At 40.7% G+C, this 17899-nt stretch overlaps 1 protein-coding gene across 6 annotated transcripts in view; it reads right to left on the bottom strand.

Annotated features, from left to right (window-relative positions):
• usp2a (ubiquitin specific peptidase 2a) overlaps positions 1–17899 on the bottom strand; it is a 32560-nt gene that overhangs the window by 1969 nt on the left and 12692 nt on the right. For 3 of the 6 annotated variants that reach the window (XM_079572270.1, XM_079572271.1, XM_079572272.1), the window contains 7 exons: positions 5113–5163; positions 3664–3787; positions 2724–2835; positions 2521–2631; positions 1804–1868; positions 665–768; positions 125–205 (listed from right to left, as the gene is read on the bottom strand). In XM_079572270.1, coding sequence (XP_079428396.1) covers positions 125–205; positions 665–768; positions 1804–1868; positions 2521–2631; positions 2724–2835; positions 3664–3787; positions 5113–5163 — 648 coding nt within the window. Of the gene's footprint in view, positions 1–124; positions 206–664; positions 769–1803; positions 1869–2520; positions 2632–2723; positions 2836–3663; positions 3788–5112; positions 5164–14346; positions 14892–17899 lie in introns of those variants that run through there. The other 3 variants (XM_079572274.1, XM_079572275.1, XM_079572273.1) reach the window with 3 other exon arrangements.

The following is a 17899-nucleotide window of genomic DNA, read 5'->3' as shown; positions in this document are numbered from 1 at the left end:
AATGGCTTGACCTAATTGTTACTTTGAAAGGACATAATTCTTAGAACGACTAAAAATGATTTCTATTAAGTGTACTGATAACCCTTCAAATAACTTCAGTGAGATCACGAGTAAAGTCTCATACCGGCTTCTCGTCTCCATCGAGAACATCTTCTTTGGTGAAGAGCCGCATACAGTCCATGAGACTGACCTCACCGTAGCCCTTCTGAGCGGAAACACAGACACACAGACGACATAAACGTAAGACAAACACAACACAGTGACACAGCAACACATAGAGAAGCAGAGAGACAAAGGAGAGACAGAGAGCTCATGTTAGGAGTGGAAATGGAAAGTCAAACATGAAAATAATCACTGCATAATATGAACAAATCGTCTAAAAAAAGCAATGATGTTGATAAAAATATATTCAAAATCGAGTAACTAAAAGGTAATCTACATTTGACAAGGAATAATCAAAATGAGGACTAAAATAAGGGTAAAGATATTCATGATAAAACCCCCCCACTACATTTGCATAGTATTGTGCAGCTCTAAATAAATGTGAATAAGTAACTCATGGTCCAGCTGTAACTGAACCAAAACTAGTTTAGTGTTCGGTGACTAACCTAAATGGATTTGTGTTGGTAGTGCACGGGTAGTGCATTGTATGCGAGTGTCTAACCTTGGCGATGGGTAGAGACAGGTCCCAGAAGGGGTCGAAGACAGTGGAGCAGAAGCCACAGTGACTGCAGGTCAGGGAGCTCTTCAGCTGGCCCACGAACAGGTCTGCAGGGAGACAACAAACCCACACACCATATTTAGATTTCCTATTTATTACAGGTGAAATACAGTAGTTTCGGCACCGTTTATTATTAGAGAACAACCTGATTTACACCATGACCTATTTCAGCCATCTGTGCACTGACAATCATGCACATGTTGCTGCCTGTAGGAACTGGTGACTTTCAGAATGTAACATGTGATGTCAGACTCTTACATGGGAGGCAGGGACCAGCTTTTCCTGTATCTTTACCATGACTTTCTCAAACAATATAATGTGCAAATTAAAAAGTAGTAAAGTCTGTGTATGTCACAATATGGAAATCTGCTCTATTCACACAGAGCTCCTGGTGCCAAAGTGTAGTACCAGGAGTACCCAACTGGAGCATTAGCATGTAGTGTAGGTTTTACGACGTACATGGGAAGAACTGGAGAATCTGGTTTGATGTTTTTCTTCTTTTCACACTTTAATTAAAGCAACCGAGACAAACTTAATAAAGGGAAATCTACAAATGCTTAACCCGATCAGATGTATAAGTGACGAGATCAATAGATGGCGTTCTATAGTTTAACATTGAGGTGGAGCAACTGGAAATTCCATGCTGGTAACTATGGTGCAGATTTCTAGTCGTAATCTTACAAGCCAATTCACATAAAACAAAAACTGTCACAAAGGTCAAAGTCATCTTTTCCTGCACATATGCGCTATAGCCTAATTTTTTCCTCATGAAGGTGTCCAAAAGTGTTGACAGAATTCAAAAACATGTGTGTGATGTTGGTCAGTAGGCAGGACTTTCAGCCATAAGAATAACATGGCAAGTTTGTGAATCTAATAACTGTCAAATAATGATCATGGAACACATTTGGACATTTTCTGTTAGGAAGTTTCTCTCCCATAGAGTTGTATTGGCACCTGCCCTCCAATTGAAATATAATTCTGTAACATGAGCGCAGCTTACTACAAAATCCTCATCCTATATAGACTTTAGAACCTTGTGACATGATCTGAAAGCCTCTGAGTTTTAGATATGGTCTACTTACCGACTACTTTACTGTCTTCTCTTTCCAGGTACTTGCTCCACATCTTTTTGCCCTTCTCCTCATCCCTAAAGAAAAACATAATATTTGTTACTGTTATTTGTGATCGGACAGGGTTGAAATCAAGGTAAACACACGCTGCTAAATTCTCAATCATAAAAAGTGGGTGAGAACAGTGTCTGGAGGCTATTTAGAGACCTGACCTACTTCGGTGCACGGATCTAGGTGAACTGAAAAGTGGCACATTTTGTGCTGGGAAATCTGGTTGACACGTGATGCTATGCTGATACTTGAATAGGATTTACATGTTAGATTCTGACCTAGAAACATTTGGGGAATTGAAAAATAACACCCAGCCCTACCTCAGCCACAAGGATATTAATACTACATCTAAAGGGCCAGTTTCAGAAATAATGAATTTATTAACATGTGAAAACATCATGCATAACCTGGAAATACCCACAGTGAAAAGTAGAAAGAATTTTTGTTGGTAGCAATACATATAAGGGATATATAGCCTATAGCTGCACAAATATTCAACAGAATCATTAAACTTAAACGATAACCAGATTAACCATGACGAATAGACAAATACAATGGTAATGTCTCTGAGAACTCCAGCTGTATTGCAACTACAAAATGAGCCTTGTTGTGGTCCGGTAAGTCACACTTTTAACTTGTGTAAGGTTGTCTGGCTAACGGTGTCCTCCAAATACTCACGGGAGGTGGTCGAAGTCCTCCACTGTGCCCCTCGGTCGTACCGTGACCCTGTTGACCTCGTTGTGCAGACCATCCAATAGGAAGCGCAGGAACTCCTGAGCGTCCTGCTGGCTGCACATAACACACAGGTTTTTACGTATTACATTTTGCTCTGTAATATTTTTTAGGCCTGGTGACGACTTGATAGAAGATATGGGACTTACTTGTAACCCACGAATCTGGGTGCGTATCTCTGAATCTGAGTTTTAAATTCAGAGGGGCTGACTGCCTCGCTGCTGGTTGATGACCACATCGTCTGTATCAACTTGGCAAATTCTGGCCAACAGAAAAACAGACGCCATGTTTAAATACTTCACCAAAATGCCCGCTTGCAAAGAGGAGGCAGCACAATATTATTCGACAATTATAAAGTAATTCATCCGCTTGGCACGTTGAGTTGCCTTGTGTGCGAAATGCTAAATAATAAATAAAGTTGCCTTGCCATTTTTGAAAATAAAAAAGAACAAGGTTTTATCTTCTTAAAGGTCATATTTTTTTCCTATGATATCCTTAACCTCTTAACCCCGTCCTTAACCGAGCATATTTTCTCCAGTTAGGCTTTACCCAAATCTAAAAGCTTCCTGCCTTTAGAGCTTACAACCTATAGGCCAGTGTAAACACCTCATTTGAAAGCTAAGACCTACAAAACTGATTGTAACCGTTTTGTCGTAGTTTTTGTGTCACATTTTTGCCACCTTATTGGCGCTCTTTCATGGCTTTCTGGTTGATTTTTTTGTTGTGTTATTGACACATTTTGGAAGTGTTTCTGTTGTGTTTTCGTCTTTTTTAATCATTTTTTTGGTGTGTTTTTGTCACTTTTTTGATGCTTTTTCCTCACTCTTTAGTCATGTGTTTTTGTCGCTTTTTTTGTGTGTGTTATTGTTGCTTTTCTGGCTGGTCGCTATTTCGCCGTAAGATTTGGGTTATGCCAGACTGGAGAAAATGTGCTCAGTTAAGGCAGGGGTTAAGGGGTTTTATCCTTGGTTATGGTGGGGGTTAAGGGGTTAAATCACCCAATCAATATGTAGTACATTTATACTTTGACTATAGAAACAGAGATCTGCTCCTCAAACTGCCCTGTGCTGTCCCCCGTCTGTCCCGTACCTTCCATGAGGGCGGTGTTGGTGCGGCTGTTGTTGTTAAGGTCTCTGCGGTGACAGTTGTGCAGGCAGTAGTCTCGGAGGCTGTGTGTGTTACTGAGACACTGCAGGATACTGTTCATGAAGCACTGCAAAGAGAAACAAAGCAATGTAAACAGATAGACAGATGGGTTTGATAGAGACAAACGCATTAACTCTGGCTAATGTCAAAGGTCGAAGAAAATAGAATAACGTGAAGTGAAATGTCCATTGGTTTATACATTACAAAGTACGCTCGCTTCAAGGCAGAAAAACAAGACTACATTCAGGTTATGTCACGAAGGAATTTAAATGCATTAGCGTGACCAGCTGATAACCATATGAACACAGCCTGCTCAAGTGCACAAACAAGATCCGCATTGTCAATGATTGATTCCTTTTTTCTGATAGGGGATAGATATCTCTTAAGGTTTCAGCGATGTGTCAGTGATACTGTTTAATAAGAGTAATAAACCTTACTGCTGATATTCTTTATATTAACTTTCTACATGCAGAAAATAACTTAAGTCAATCCAAATATTACCTAAAAAATAAGCTTGTAAGCGACACTGAATCTGCTGCTTCCAACTGAGTGACTGTGTTTTTAAAAGTCAGACTCACGTGTGGACATGGGACACACGGGACTCGCGAAGAGACACGTGTGATTTTGGACAGATCAAACCGGTCGCAGACACAGCCTCCCTCCCTCTCTCTCCCCAGTACACAGTATGATTAGGTTACTGTGCACACTATCAGACATTAACTGTTTATTTTGAGAGCGGCTCGCTGCCTGTTGCTTGGCAGACCATCCCCAGCGAGATATAGAAGTTTACATTAAGGGAGCTTTTTATTTATACAATAGGCCTGTTTTCCCCAAACATACAGTATTTTGTCAATATAGCCATAATTCCTTAATGTAGCATGGCATTATCCAGCTTGTCTTTTTTTTTTTTGAGTGGTTCTCAATTGGTGAGTCACTATGCAACTTTTTAAGTGAGCAAAAAAAATGTAGTATTTGTGTATATTTGACATTTTAGTGACTCAGTGGATTTATGGGTGCACCTTTGCTTTCCCTCCCAGTGGCCTCTATGATGCTCTAGTATCAATTGTTTTGGGGTCTCTGGCCAGTTTCTGGTACGAACCCATAAAAACAACTGATCCCGGAGCATCATAAAGTCCACTGTGATGTGTTCACTTAAAAAGTTGCATTGTGCACCTTTAAGAAACTATTTTCAGGGTTGTGAGTTTTCCCCAGAGAATAATTCTTTTTAGTATGAAAACCTAGTCTACTGAGTCTGTTAAAATGATTAAAAACAGTGGGAAACAGTGGGAAAACACAGTATTTTATGTAATGCAGGATTCCATTTCTACAGGGACATGCCTTGTCATTCCAGGGTGATGGTGAGCCTTATGTTTTTGTGGGTGCTGTACTTACTGTATTTCCCAGGTTCTTGAGTCCCACCAGGCCCTGGGCACTCTTCGAATTCTGAAAAGTGACAGAGTAATCGTTATAATATTGAATAAAGCATGAATTTAAATAGTAAAGGCAATAAAGCTTTAACAGAAAGTGCTTCTTGTTCCTGTCTTTATACTAATGCCAGTGATACACTGCTTTACTATACTGTACAATGCCCTTGGATACTGCATTGTGAATAGGCTTTAATGACTAGAGCAGCAGCTGTGTCTCCTCCAATGCAATTATTCTCTCCTGCTTTAAAAGGGGCTTTGAAACACGCCTTCAAAGATGACCGTGAACGAGCTGCCAGAGAGCTGACAGCTACAACAGTGACTGTGAGACTTCGCTGTGTGAGACGAGAGTTTGATGTGTTTCAACTCACTATGAGGTAATGCAATACGAAAATACATCCCGTGTCATGAGGAAAACGTAGGCTGTTTTTGTTCCTACAGTCCCACTTGTAAACCCAAATAAATTACCTTATTGAGCAGTAATGATGATACAACTGTTTAAGGAGGTAGCAAATACACAGAAATGTTGCCTATAGTTACAGTATTAGCTCAAATAATAAAGAACCATCGATGGGTGATCACAATTTTTTGTGTAAACGCTAACTCAATAATGCATCTTGATAGGTTTTACTTTTTCTGACCAGGAATTTTATGCAACACTTTGAGCTTTGAGTTTGTAAAACTTGAATATATTCTGTTATTCAATTTACAGAACATTTTCCATCTACTTTTAGTCTGCAAAATGGCAGCTCCAGTTATACGTTACTTCATGCCAATAGTTTTACTTGGCAGTACAGTTACACTTTACCTGACTGTCCCCTCTAAGTGACCCATTAAACGTTCCCTGTAGCTATGAAGAGGTCTCATGGCGTCTTGCTCCAGAACGACAAATCTTTTTGCTTCTGTGTTTGTCTTTGGAGAGAACGTTGTTTTTGTTATCTCAGCTCACTTCCTCTCCTGACAGCGTCTCCCCGACGGCAACCGGTGCACATAACACACAACTCCTACGTAATTTGAACTTGTTTAATTCATTTTTAAGGGACAGATGGCATCTCAAAAGCTTAAAATTCATAAATTGGCAAAGAAATATTACAGGCCTTATGTCATCGCTGCTGCAGTTAGCTGGTATTACATAAGCTGACGGGTTATATAATTGAGCATCTACTGATAGACAAAGAAAGTGGGGGGGGGGCGGAGGAGGCATGCACAAGCACCTTCGACTCAGCAGTAAAATGTTGTGTAACAAACTACTGACCGCTGTTAAGTCCACTGTACGGAGGAAACACGCCTCCTGCACGCCCTACTCTCCACTTAAACTGTACTGGAGTGATAGTACCTGGTAGTGCTGGGGGATTTCGTTAAATATATATTTTTTTAATTTAGTTTACTTTATTTTGAGCAATTTTACATTCATTTTGTCTTTCAAAATTCATACAATTGTGGATGCTCAAAAATGGAGTAGGCTGAAGCAATAAGCTTATAAGTACCTACCCCATATTCAATTCAATATTTACATAGAATAATAAATTATATGGTCTAGATTACACTGAGTTTCGATACAAACAAGTCTGAATAGAAACAGATTATTAACGATACAATGATCAGTTTTAAACTTTAGACTTAGCAAAATTTGCCACCAAGAGTACTTAAATGCAAAACACGGCAGCTTCAAAAAGCATTTAAGTATTTATGACAATGTTTTAAAATCATGATTCAGTTGATAGTGTGCCATTCACAGGTTCAAGGACATACACATTTGAGATAAGACTTAACCTGCTGAGCTCATGAATACAAGAGAGCATTTGAGGAACACTTTTGTACCACAGACTTAGCAGGTAATCTAAAAAGGATTGTGTCAGTTTGCGTTTTACTTTACGCGACTACTTTTCATGCAGTATATTGAAGAAACAGAACCATTACTGGAGTAACACTTCCTACACACTTGTCTTTATGACGGACTTCAGTCACAGTTCGGACCATTGTACACATTGGATCAAATAGAGAGCTGGTCCGATGGTAACGTGAGCAGGTATTTTGTGTGCAGGGAGCAGAACTGCGCAGAGCGTGAAGCCGAACATTGGTCACCTGATCACTCCCAACCCACTGAAACCCATCTGACCCTGAGCGCCTTCAGCCGGAGCCAATTCAACGGCGGCCATGTTCGATCACCTCCGCCACAGGACACAAAACAAGCTCTGGATCTCATTTCCAAACAGACTAAACAAAAAGACGGATTTTATCTCTTTCTCTAGCACGATAGAGGATGAGTACAGTAGGTTCTTCTGTTACTTAGAGAGCACTGAGAATCTGTTTTTCAGGGGAGTCTAACTGGAACTGGACATAAAAACACTGTCGCTGTAACTGTTTTATAGAGTACATTATATTGGGTATCTTTATCAACTACTCTCATGTTGACGTTCCCATTCCAATAAGATTTGACTGGATTGCGCAATAACGAAGGTGAATGAACGCTGCAGTACCTTTTGGAAGGTCACAGTGCCCTTGTCAATCTATTTCTCTGGAGAGCGTTTGGGTTCAAACAACAAGGCTTCTTCTTACATTGACTCCTAAGGTCCTGGTGCTATGTATGTCCACATGAGTATCAGCCGTTTGTACTTATTGACAACACGAGTCAGAAGTTAAAGTTAGATACATGAACCGCATTTTCTAAAACGCCACCATGCGTCAGGAGAAACCATCCAGCGAGAGGGAAAATGGCTTCATTAACAGTGGCTTATCTTAAATCCTGCTTTTAGTAAATTCCTCTGAGGTGCACAGTTCTCTTTATTGGACACATAACTGAACACTGACTTCCTGCTGTGGTCTCTCAGTGACATGAGACAGGACGTATCCTCCACCCGCTGCCAAAGCGCCGTTTCATAATCTCAACACTCAAATGCTTTAAAGTACATCGTCTGACATTGCTGCTGCTGCTGAGTAATGCCGTGGTTGGGACCAAAAATAGCAGCTTCGCTTTTAATATCGCCTGCTACTTCGCTTGTCCACTCGCAATTGGCCGCTGTTTAGGCCAGCCCACCACGCGTCACGTTGATGGCAGCGCAGCCGACTCTGTTTCTGTAGCAACGCTTTTCTGATTTTCTTTTTTTTTTGCATTTTGACTTGAGAGCGGCTAGAGGACACAGTGACATCAGTGTGACAATGAGAGTCAGAGTTGGTGTGAACAATTGGCAGCTTCAGGAGCTTGATGCATTTAGTCAACATGGCACTTCAAATTGCCATTACTAAGAATAGGCCAGGAGAGTACCTTCCAAATTCTTTCAGTACCTGAACCTGAACTTGTGCAACCTGAGCAATACTTTTTCAATACCTATGCTATATTCATTGTGAAGAACAGTTCAACTACATCTTAATGGTTATACATTTTAGAAAAGATTTTCCTTGAGTGTAACATTTCTATAACTTATTCTAGCTTTCTTTAGTGCTGTCTCTGGACCCACCGGGAATGAAAATCTGAGGAACATTTTTTGCAATGATGTCAGTGATCTCAACAACAGCTTTATTCAACCCGCTTCCCATCTGTACAAGTAAAATCACTTGTTTAAACACTATAAGTAGCGGTAAATTGAATGCTTTGCTCAACTCATACTCATACTGTAAATGTATTCTGTGCGCAGTATCACACATAAATATACATTTCCTTTGAGTTTTTGCATAAATCCACCATTTACTGATTCATCTCGGGATGCATTTACTTGAATCCCAGTCAAATCCGCTGCTCATGCATCTGTCTAATTTCCTACAGTAGCGTGGCAGATGTATTTATGTAGCACATGTGTGAGATCCGGCCTTTGCCTCTGCATGACTAATGACGACTAATACGGTTATGCAAATTTAATATGATTCTCCTCCTCACAAACCTGCACTGTGTTTCTGTGCTGTGTAGCATAACATTTTAAAATCAGCGTGTAATACCTCACAAACAACAAGTGACTAAAGAAAACCCCACTCATGTGAAATTAACTTTACTAAAAGGAAACGAACTTCAGTATAATCCCCTTGAGGCAATAACTTGGACTTAGGCTAAATGTATACTTCTTTCAAATGAAAATGAAAATGAAAAGACTTATTTAGAAGCAGGCCACCAGTAAGCGCCACACTGACAGTCACATGACCATCATATGATCAACTACTGATTTTTAAATGATCAGTGGTCACAAAAGGTCTTAAGTGCAATGTAAGAACAGAGGTACTCTTAAATATTTTTTTTTTTTTTACTTCTGAGTGTATTTTGAAGTAAAATGAGTAAAACATTTGGTTACTATTTCCTGAGTAAATGTCTAAGGGTGCACTCACACTGGCCCATGTGACCCGTACCACGCTAATGCATTGACATTCCTAAGTGACATAACGTGAACGTAGTGTGTAGTCTGCGCTGAAGCAAGCACACTTTGTAATGAATAAACCAATGGACCTTTCAGGCTTAAAATGATCACAATTATTACCGTGGTAGTTGGTGAGCTGATCCTTCTCTGCAGTGGATATACAGTACTTTAGGTACCGTGCCCTAGCACGGAATGACCCTTCAGCCCGGTTTGTTTGTTTGTACAAATGTGAATGCAGGCCGGTCGTGGCGTCCAGACTTTCCTCAAACGAGCTGAAAAAAGGCATGGTTTGGATGTCAGGTGCGAGCGCACCCGAACTCTTTACAAAACTGTTACCTGATGGAAATTAACCAAAGTTTAATTAACTCCATTAATTGTCTTTTATCTTATCACAAGAAATATTTGTGTCACTTAATTTCAGGTGTATTCTTAAGAAACACCTACAATTTTAAAATGAAGTTTGCTACTAGTAAAATAATAATCATCATTTCTAATTATTATTCTAAGATGTTCCACTAATCAAGATACCAGTGGTTTTATGGTCGCAGCCTAGTGCACACTGTACAAAACACACTGTCCATTGGGAGACTAATGGATAAACGCTCTATTCATAAAAGTGTCTCACAGTGGGTCACGCTGGAAGTCCACTAGCTAAAAATGTTCCCGTTGGTTGAACTGGGACTTCACATCCGAAAGCTTGGAATTAGACACAGCGGAAAATGCCTCTTTTGGCACAGGCTCAGAGCGGTGTAAATAGAGTCTGTCGGTCCATTGCGGCGCGGTTAAGTTGGAGATGTGTGGAAGGCAGTGGGTCAAAGCAGGTGAGGGCTCAGGAAGCACACTGCATAAACCCCAAGTCTAAACAGGAAGTTGGAAGAATGAAAGCGCCACGCCAAGTCTTTAGCGATGTCCAAGCTCGACTACTGTAATTATTTTCTTGAATTTCCTTTTAAGCAGGTAACTCAAGCTGGGACTCACCGCAGATGGTATGTAGATGTTTTCTTTTTCTTTTTTTACATACCCCACACAGTACTAACCAGTGTCTTGGGAGGCCCTGACCAAACCTGACTCAAAATCTAGAGATGGATCCCCACTCCCTTGCCACTGGACAATTAAGTAAACCTCACCTTATCCACCTTATCGTGCAATCTTCAATGGCCATACAAGAGGTGGCATGTCAGGTCTTGTTCTCATACGATTTCAAAGTATGACGTTCTATAATGCTGGTTAACCATTACTTCCAATCGGTGAGTTCATCCTGTCGCCCAGTGACCTTTAGCCAACCGCTGAGGGATTAAACCATTGCTCACATTTGTGTTGACATCATATACAACGTCAGGAGGAATCCGACTGTGACAAGCGCCGGACATTTGAGACATTTACAACATTTACGACATTCAGATCAACCATAATAGAGCAATATTAGGTGGAGTTTGGCAGTTATAGGTGTAAGTATAAGATGAGGGGGCAACAACGAGCATCATAGTCTGGAAAAATGTTTCTTATATAAAGTACTGAGAACATCAAGACCAACAAATTAATTGAATAAAACAAGTTACAATGTGGATGTTTTATCATCCAAACCCAATAAATAACGTTACATGAAAAAACAAGAGCAAAAAATAATATTATGGCCTCAACAAACTTGGTGCGCCCACATACTGGCAGCGTAGTATGATGCTAGTGAGAAAATAACAAGTTCAATGAGGGCACAAACGATATCATACAGCCTAATGAAGTCCCAGCAGAGGCTTAGTCCGAGTAAAAAATAACTCATGGGAATAATTTAATCGGAAAGTCAGCACAATGATAAAGAGCACATCATAAAGTGAGTATTTAGAGTTATACAGCTATCAAGATTAATCTGAACACTTCTTTCACCTTGTGCTTATCTCATATTACATTACGTTGAGGCTCTTTTTTTTGTTATAACTAAACCCAGTGTTCAACTTTTAAATTTGTGGAAAAGTCTAGCTCATTGGCAATTGTTGTCCAATAAGGTAGAACAGGCATGAAGCCCAGAGTCGATGATTTAATGACATCGTTTTCAAACAGAAAATCCAAAATCAGCAGCGCTTTTCGCCCCTTTGTGCTGAATCTGTGCGGACGTAAACTCTTCTTCACACTGGAGCAGCGGGATGCCTGAGTGCACCTGGCACCGCACCGCGCCAACTGCTGATTGGCAAAGAACTGTGAGAGAGAAACGGCAGCACAGTCTGTTCTGACCTGGCCATCATAAACAATCTCGCTCTTCCCATGTGACAGCTTCTCCTCGAGTCACACGCACAGCTTCTAGGAGATGATAGCTCTACATGAGGGAAAGTGATTCACTGTGTTTATTTTAGAAGAGCGTTAGCATGAGCACATAGGGGCGAGATCAGTCATCAGAGCAGGGTGCCAGTGTCTGGTGACGTACAGCAGCCACAGCTCAAGTGGCCTTCAAGAAAACAGCCTCAGGGTCTTTACAAGTGGCTGGTTTGGACACTGTGTAGAGGGATCTTGTCCAATAAAGGCTATGGCACAAACATCATTCCCTAAAGTACCAAAAAAGTCACTTAATATCGCCTCTGTCTTGTCCACATTGTTTGGCTACAGCACATGTGAGTATAAAGGAGTGCATTCTTGTACCGTCTTATGTAACAGACCGATCGTCTTCACACTGGCATGCAGGTCTCGAAGGAAAAAAAAAAAAACACTCACTGACAACAAGAGAGAGCTCTTTATACTAGCCCTGGTTAGTTACAGTGAGAGCTAAGAGAGAGCTGCCACAATCTCTCTATGAAACACACCACTGCTGCCATGTGAGAGAACCCTTCAGTATACAAGCTAAATAGCATCACATCTCACTGCTAATTCAAACCACTGACGTTAACATATTGAATGCAGAGAAAAATTCATTATAATATTTTTCTTAAAAGCTGTCAAGGTCTAGCCTCAAGAACGGCATGACTTCCCCCGCTAGAGCATATGCCAAGTCTCACCTGTGTGACCTCTTAGCAAACATTGCATCACTCTGATTAACAATTACCCTCACATTAGTTTGCTCTTATTCTGCATGGCAGCTCTTGCACAATACAATTCAGAACAACTTGTTTGATGTTCATGTAGTAAAGACTGTTCACTGTAAGTTAACTGGAAAGCAAAAGTCATAAATACATGAATTAGTAGTCATAAAGGCCTCTCTTTTAGTTTAGTTTTAGTCATTGTTCTTTATCTTTGCCAAAATGACATAGAGACTTCTGACAAATAATTAAAGCCACATAGTCACACGTAACTCATCCCACTAATTGACATATGAGTATCACAATTTGCCAGGGTCTCTCTTTATGTGTAGCCCTATACCACACACAGTCTAATTTGTTTATGCACGTGAGCGCACCACGAGCTCTGACAGAAAGGCCCTTTGCCCTCACAGCTGTGGATGCTGCTGTGCTCCTCGCACATGTTCCATCATATTTCTGGGAACAGGCAGACAGTATGCAGTGCACCAGTGATCTGAAGGTAAGACCAGTGATCATGGGCAGAGGATGAAGAGGTAGCCCAGGAAGAGCAGGTGGATGGTGACAACAAAAACAACATCGGGCCAAGCAGCTGGCTCTGGCCAAGTGTTTTCTAATGTGATTTTATTACATAACCGAGTTGGCACATGGCAGCTCCACTACACACTGTGTGAAAGAGAATAAAAGACACAGACAGGCATCAGAGAGTTCAATTCAAAGTCACCACCTCTGAATTTATACAAATAATACCCCCACTCCCTGCTGCTTGTGTGTCCCCAGTTTGCAAATAATCTGTGCAAAAGATTACAAGTTTAAACAAATGCCATTGGTGGCACCGAAGGTTCAAAAACTTAGATCAGTACAAATCCCTTGTTCTAGAGTAGAAGTTGTAATGTAAACTTTCCCTAGTTTACATTACAAGTCACCTGGCCAACAGTAAACGACATAGGTGACCGTGTCCCTCCAAATATGGTAAAAAAAAAAATATTATTTTTTATACAGCTATAGATTCTGGGCTAGTTTAGATAAGATTAAACTGTGTGTTAACCAATTCCAACTGGTTATGCTAGAGTCATATTTGCAGTCTTTTCAATGAAACAACCTTACATTGAGTGCTGCCCTATATTAGAGTGTTTTCAAGCAAATTCCACCAATGTATCTCTATGGAAAAAGCCAAAGGCGATGTATAGGTCGAAGCATAAAGGCCCCTGTCAAAAGGACATGTTCTATTTCTCCTTTATAAAAGCCCAGAGTGATGTATGAGGGCATGTGTAGAATAGCTGTAGTGCATGGAGAGATTAAGAGCCGGTTATATAAGCTGTGACCTGCCAGTGAGGGCCCACTGATCGTGGCACAGAGCAGTACAGAGGCTTAAGACAGCAGCTTACCTACACAATGACTCACCGTTTAATACTCAGTCACACACTTGGACAAAAGTATATGTCACTTAAAATACAATAGCATCTTGAATTGTTCATTTAGAAACACCTTTACCACCACAAATGTTTAAAAAAAAATGCTATAGAGAATAATAACACAGCAATAACAATGTCATGAAATAGACTAGTATTATTAACAAGTAAAATGTTTGTTTTGTTTTAATAATGTCTTTGTTCACGCTGGGAGCTGCCATGCAGTGCATCCCTTTGATGACATAACAGCACAGACAATGCACGCAACAATTAGGCTACTGTCAGGTTGCGCACAGAATACGCTGTAAATTATTATGCCCCATTTCACGGGAAACAAGCACGAACGCGTTCCTTGGCGTAACATACGGCGTTCGTAAGTAAACCAATGGATTTGTGAATGAAGCCCGGTGTGGGACTGCGTGGGCTGGCGACTTGACGCGTGTCTCACCTTGGCTTGGTTAATTAGAAGACCCACGAAAGTTGACACCAGCACGGACCCTGACATGCTGCCTTTCCGCCGCATCTCCTGCTTGATGAAGGGGAAGGCGGCGGAGGGGGGCTCCTCGGGTACGGTCACTGTGTAGGTCTGTCGCATGGTCGGCATGCTGTCGGAGCGAAGAAACGTCCAGCGGCGAAATCTTGTGCGCACGACAAAAAAGCTTCTCCAGCTTTACGCTTTGTACACGCTGACACTCTGCCTCACGTCGTAAATGGACAGCAGTCATTCATCCATGCGCGCGGAGGTAGATACTTCAAATGACGCTGGTTAAATAACACAGCAGTGGAGTCCTCGTTTTAAAACTCGTATGCGTAAAGCCCGTATGCATGCGTACAGCTCCTATTGCTCCAGAGGGCGACTGTGTGCGCTGATTAAACCACGGACTGACAGTTTAATGAGCCAGTGGCCGCCGTTTTATTGCTCGAGTCCAGCCTACAGAGCAGCTCTGAGCGCGGTGAGAACTCTGTCCTGCTGCACACGGCTGTCGCTCCGCCTCTATTGGCTCAAAAGTCGACCTCACACCGACGTCAGCGCCTCCCTCAGTCCCATCCGCGCGCTCCTGCGTCACAGCCGATCTTTCTGCGTGCTTCTAGTAAACTGAAGGACTAGGGCAATTACCAAGGAGATCATTCTCTCATCTGTAACCTACCCAGCTATTAGGACGCTTTATATAAGTCAAGACACAATAGACGCGATAAGAAGGCAATGGGGCAGTATAACCTAAGAAAAACAAACCATACTATTACTGTATCGTTGGTAACGGTGGTGGGTGATGGTGGTAGGCCTACATAAGCAATGGTCTAAACAACTGGGACTATAGGACCAAATCCATGTAATAAACCAAGACTAACATTGAACCGCAATTCAAGTAATCCAGCAACTGCACGCCTCCTAATTGTTTAAAGCAGTGGCAATAAATTGGTGTTAAGTGTAGCTGTAATTTTGACAAGTATTTTTTCACACAGCACAAGATTAGCACATGACTAAACCAGAACTAACTGCACTGATGAGAAGCTACAAAATAAATCCTGCGATTGGCCGCGATGAATCAATGTGGTTAGAAATCAAAATATTCATAACAGATGGGCTATTAGCATATCCTCCCTTCTGCATATTTAGTGGCTTGAAACAAAATGCGCCATGTTCTTCTCTTGTATCAGGAGTGCGGAGTGAAACAAATGTCCTGGCGGCAGTCTCATGACCCACAGAGATGTGTACACAACAAACAGCCAAGGAGTACATTCCTGCACCAGGCTCACACACGGAAAAGTGCCACACAACATATTCTCTGTGAGTGACCAAAGAGGTCAACTGTAGGCTATGCTGTCACTTCATAAAATAGATCCGTCAACATCACATCACCAATAGTTTGTTAGTAAGAAGAGAAGTTCACCTAAGAAGAAATATTCACTCCTTCAGGCGTTATGAACAGGACATTTCAAAGGCTCGTGATAATGATTTGCCAAACAATATACAACAGGAACCATTTCCATTGTTACACAACAGCTTCTTGCGGTGCTTCACTTACAGTTAACTAGAGAAAACGTTGCGTTTGGTCAACATAGTGGTCTTTGCAATAGATTTGTGCCACTTCAGAGAGAACCTGTGAGTAGTACCCCTTGATAAAATGATAAAATTTCCAAAGATGATGGTAATCTGACTGCTGAATTGAGACAGTCATTGATTAACAGGAGGGAATCAGCCAAAAGCACTGCTGTAACACTGACATTTTAACTGTAAAGCCACACTACGTAACATTTCACCAAGTAAATAAAAAAAAAATCAACAGCTTGTCTTTGAATACTGTTAGCCCAACATGAAGTTTAAATGCATTCGATCCTCTTCCAAATGCTTTACGTTGATAACCCACTGCAAAATGATCATTGACTGTGTTTAGCAGATCATTAGAAGCATTTTGGTATCCATGGCATGTTTGTTTATGGATCAGCATTAGTTGCCCTGGTGACATTGCAACCTAAAACTGAAAATACTTTGCAGTGCAGCTTTGAAGTAAAAGCTTTTACTTTAAAAGTGTTTAATATCATCATCATGATTATTATTGAGGATCTCTAGAAAGCAAGGTCAAACATAACATGCTAACTGGACTGATTACTCGTCTAACCAGATACAGTATCATGAAATTGATGACTGTGATCTGGTAGACTTTAGTGACACATGATTTTATTGTGCCTGACCTGACCCATTATGCTGTAAAGACCAAAAGGGCCATTATTTATAAAAGACTGTTGTAAGCTCTCTCTCTCTCTAGGCTGTTTTTCTCTTCCCCGTAAGCTGCCTGACCAGCAAAGGTGGCCAAAAATATTGTTGACTCAACAAAGTCTAGACATAGGGCGAACTACTTGGGGAAGAATCAAGACCAATCTGCTTGTGGGCACTGCCAGGTGGGCATTACTGTGGCTTTCGTGTGAGGGGGTTTGCAGGGGCTTGAGATCCATGTCTGCAATGGTTTCAGGGACAATAATAGATGAATAGAATACATAATCCAGAAATAATTAACAACACTAAACCTTTTCCTATCTCGTATGCAGCTGTTACATAAGAGCCGACACATGCAGCAAATGAGAACTCATAATAAAGCGATGCTTTACTCTATTAAAAATCAAGCATATTTAAACTGATTTTAAAAGTGTGTCACCGAATTAAAAGGAAAAAAAAAATCAACTTCTTTTTTTGCACAAGTAACTATATAAAAAAAATATGAGGGATGGTCAGTTATTTCCAGGAGCACATTTACTTTCAGCTTTCGGTTACATACAGTGGGGAAAAAAAGTATTTGGTCAGTTTCACAAAGACATTTTATTGGATTTTGGCCAAATACTTTTTTTCCCCACTGTAAATGGGATTTTTTGCGAGATAATACAAACTTGTCAAGTCTAAGTGTATGTTCATTAAAACGTACTGTCCCGCCCAAATAAACAAGTAAATAATTTAAAAGATAAATACAGCAAAACATTATTATGCCCATACCTTTATCATTTTGTTATAAATATTGTGTAACACAAAACTATACAAAACAAGTCCAGTCATCGAGCAAGCAGGCCAGCTTGTCTTACTAAGAAACATGGCACAAGATGGACTGAACCATGAGGCACTGGCAGCTGCTATTTTTGTGTTCATAGAGAGGGTGTTTACTTTGCTCTGCCAACGCTCTTTCTCCAGACCCTTTAGACCTGAATTGTTGATTTTTAGAGCATAACATTGGACATGTGGGCGCAATGTTTTAGAGGTAGAGCTTCACAATCTAAAATGAATATTAGTTGTTTCTATGACAACTTTTCTGACAACAAAATTTCATTTGTGCAGTATCATGTCAATCTATTTATGTAGTTAGTTAGGCATCACTATTTGTGCTTGAAACAATTTGTCAAATGGAACTCAAAAGCTTGATTTGTACGTGATGGCAAAGCTCAACATTAAGTGCATGACCTGTGTGGTTAACGTCCATGATCTTCTGTTTCTTCCTTTTCAATGCAAAAAAGGA

This window comes from Gobius niger (assembly GCF_951799975.1).
Source record: "Gobius niger genome assembly, chromosome: 1".
In the NCBI taxonomy this organism is placed as follows: domain Eukaryota; kingdom Metazoa; phylum Chordata; class Actinopteri; order Gobiiformes; family Gobiidae; genus Gobius; species Gobius niger.
The sequence above is the reverse complement of the archived record's forward strand: the minus strand, read 5'-3'. Positions and strand labels throughout refer to the sequence as shown.